We start from the raw sequence: 1,355 nt of genomic DNA on the forward strand, positions 1-1,355 counted from the left end.
TAAAGAGTAGGCATGGCATAGTACCTAAGGCACTTGACTGCTAACCAGAAGGCTGGTGGTTCAAACCCACCAGCCACTCCTTGGAAGGAAGGTTGGGCAATCTACTTCCTTAGTGATACTGCCTCAGAAACCCAAGGAGGGGTCGCTATGAGTCAGGGCCGACTCAGTGGCACATAACAACAACAAAGAGTAGGCACTGAGCAGGTGATGGCTCTCATTAGTGGAAAGAGAAAATGACTTTACTCTAACAGACCAGATACGGGGGCACTGAGTGATTAAGCTGTCATAGGTCTGAACCTGTCTTTTCTTCTACAAAAAAATGCATCCTTTCCAGGACTATTAGAATAGTATCCCCTGCCTAGCACAGCACCTAGTGCCTAGTAGGCACTTTATAAATACCAGTGTTCTTTGTTCCTTTAATCAGACATGATGTGTGGGAGCCGTGGGGAGCAGGACAGGGGGAAGGTAAGACCCTGAGGAATTAGTTCTTCATGTTCCACCCCCTCAAACCTTCTGTCTCACCGTTTCTTTTTGTTTTGTGTCTCAAGTTACTTCCGACCCCTTGAGAGGGCCTTCCCCTGTCTCCATGGGCCCTGCCTGGATGATGGTTCCTGTGGGCCGATCTGTGCTGGTGGTGGCCAGGGGGAGTCGGTGGGCACGAACCAGATGGGACACCGCCCTCCCCACACTTGGCCTGAAGGAGCAGCCCCCTAGTAATGTTTGGGCTCCCCCATGGACTGAGTGCTGACCACCTCCGCCATGTTGTCATTTGAGTCTTGGTTGTGAGGGAGGTGGATACAAGAGAAAGCCTGGTGCCTGAACACAGTCCAGCTGCCACCCTGCAGAAGGCACCCTGGAGTGTTGTGTTGGTTCAGTAGCAAGGGAACTGATTAATGATGTCTGCACAAGTATGACAGGCTGTTTGCTGCCCCTGAGCTAAGATGACTAGTGCTTCCCTGAGGTAGCTTAAGACTTGAGGCTGCTTCCCAGAACTGTTGACAGGGGCCTACTGGTCTTTCTTGGCCAGCTCCAGTGAGGCCAGGTCCACCGCTCCCTTTCCTTTGCAGCCCAAGGGAGGATGCAGGTGGCTGTCAGTTGTCCTTACAGAGGCATGGCACATAGGGCACATGCTCTTAATTTCCTAGAGCAAGGGTTGGCCAACTGTTGCCCATAGGCCAAATCCAGCATCATTTTATACAGCCCACAATCTTTTGACATTTTTTACATTTTTCAATGATTGAAAATAATTAAAAAGAGTGATATTGTTTGTCATGTGAAAGTTACATGAAATTCACGTCAGTGTCCACAAATAAAGTTTTATTGGCACACACCCAGACTCATTTGTTTACATACTG

General features: G+C 49.3%; 1 protein-coding gene across 1 annotated transcript in view; it reads left to right on the forward strand.

Moving 5' to 3' along the window:
* Positions 1-548: 548 nt before the first annotated feature.
* Positions 549-1,355, forward strand: part of LOC103212805 (small G protein signaling modulator 1-like) — a gene marked incomplete at its 5' end in the record, with an annotated part of 72,773 nt that continues 71,966 nt past the window's right edge. Inside the window, 1 exon segment of the mRNA XM_007958741.1 lies at positions 549-718. Within this exon segment, the coding sequence (XP_007956932.1) occupies positions 549-718 (170 nt within the window).

Source organism: Orycteropus afer, unplaced genomic scaffold, assembly GCF_000298275.1.
Source record: "Orycteropus afer afer isolate SDZICR_OR568_19922 unplaced genomic scaffold, OryAfe1.0 scaffold01111, whole genome shotgun sequence".
In the NCBI taxonomy this organism is placed as follows: Eukaryota; Metazoa; Chordata; class Mammalia; order Tubulidentata; family Orycteropodidae; genus Orycteropus; species Orycteropus afer.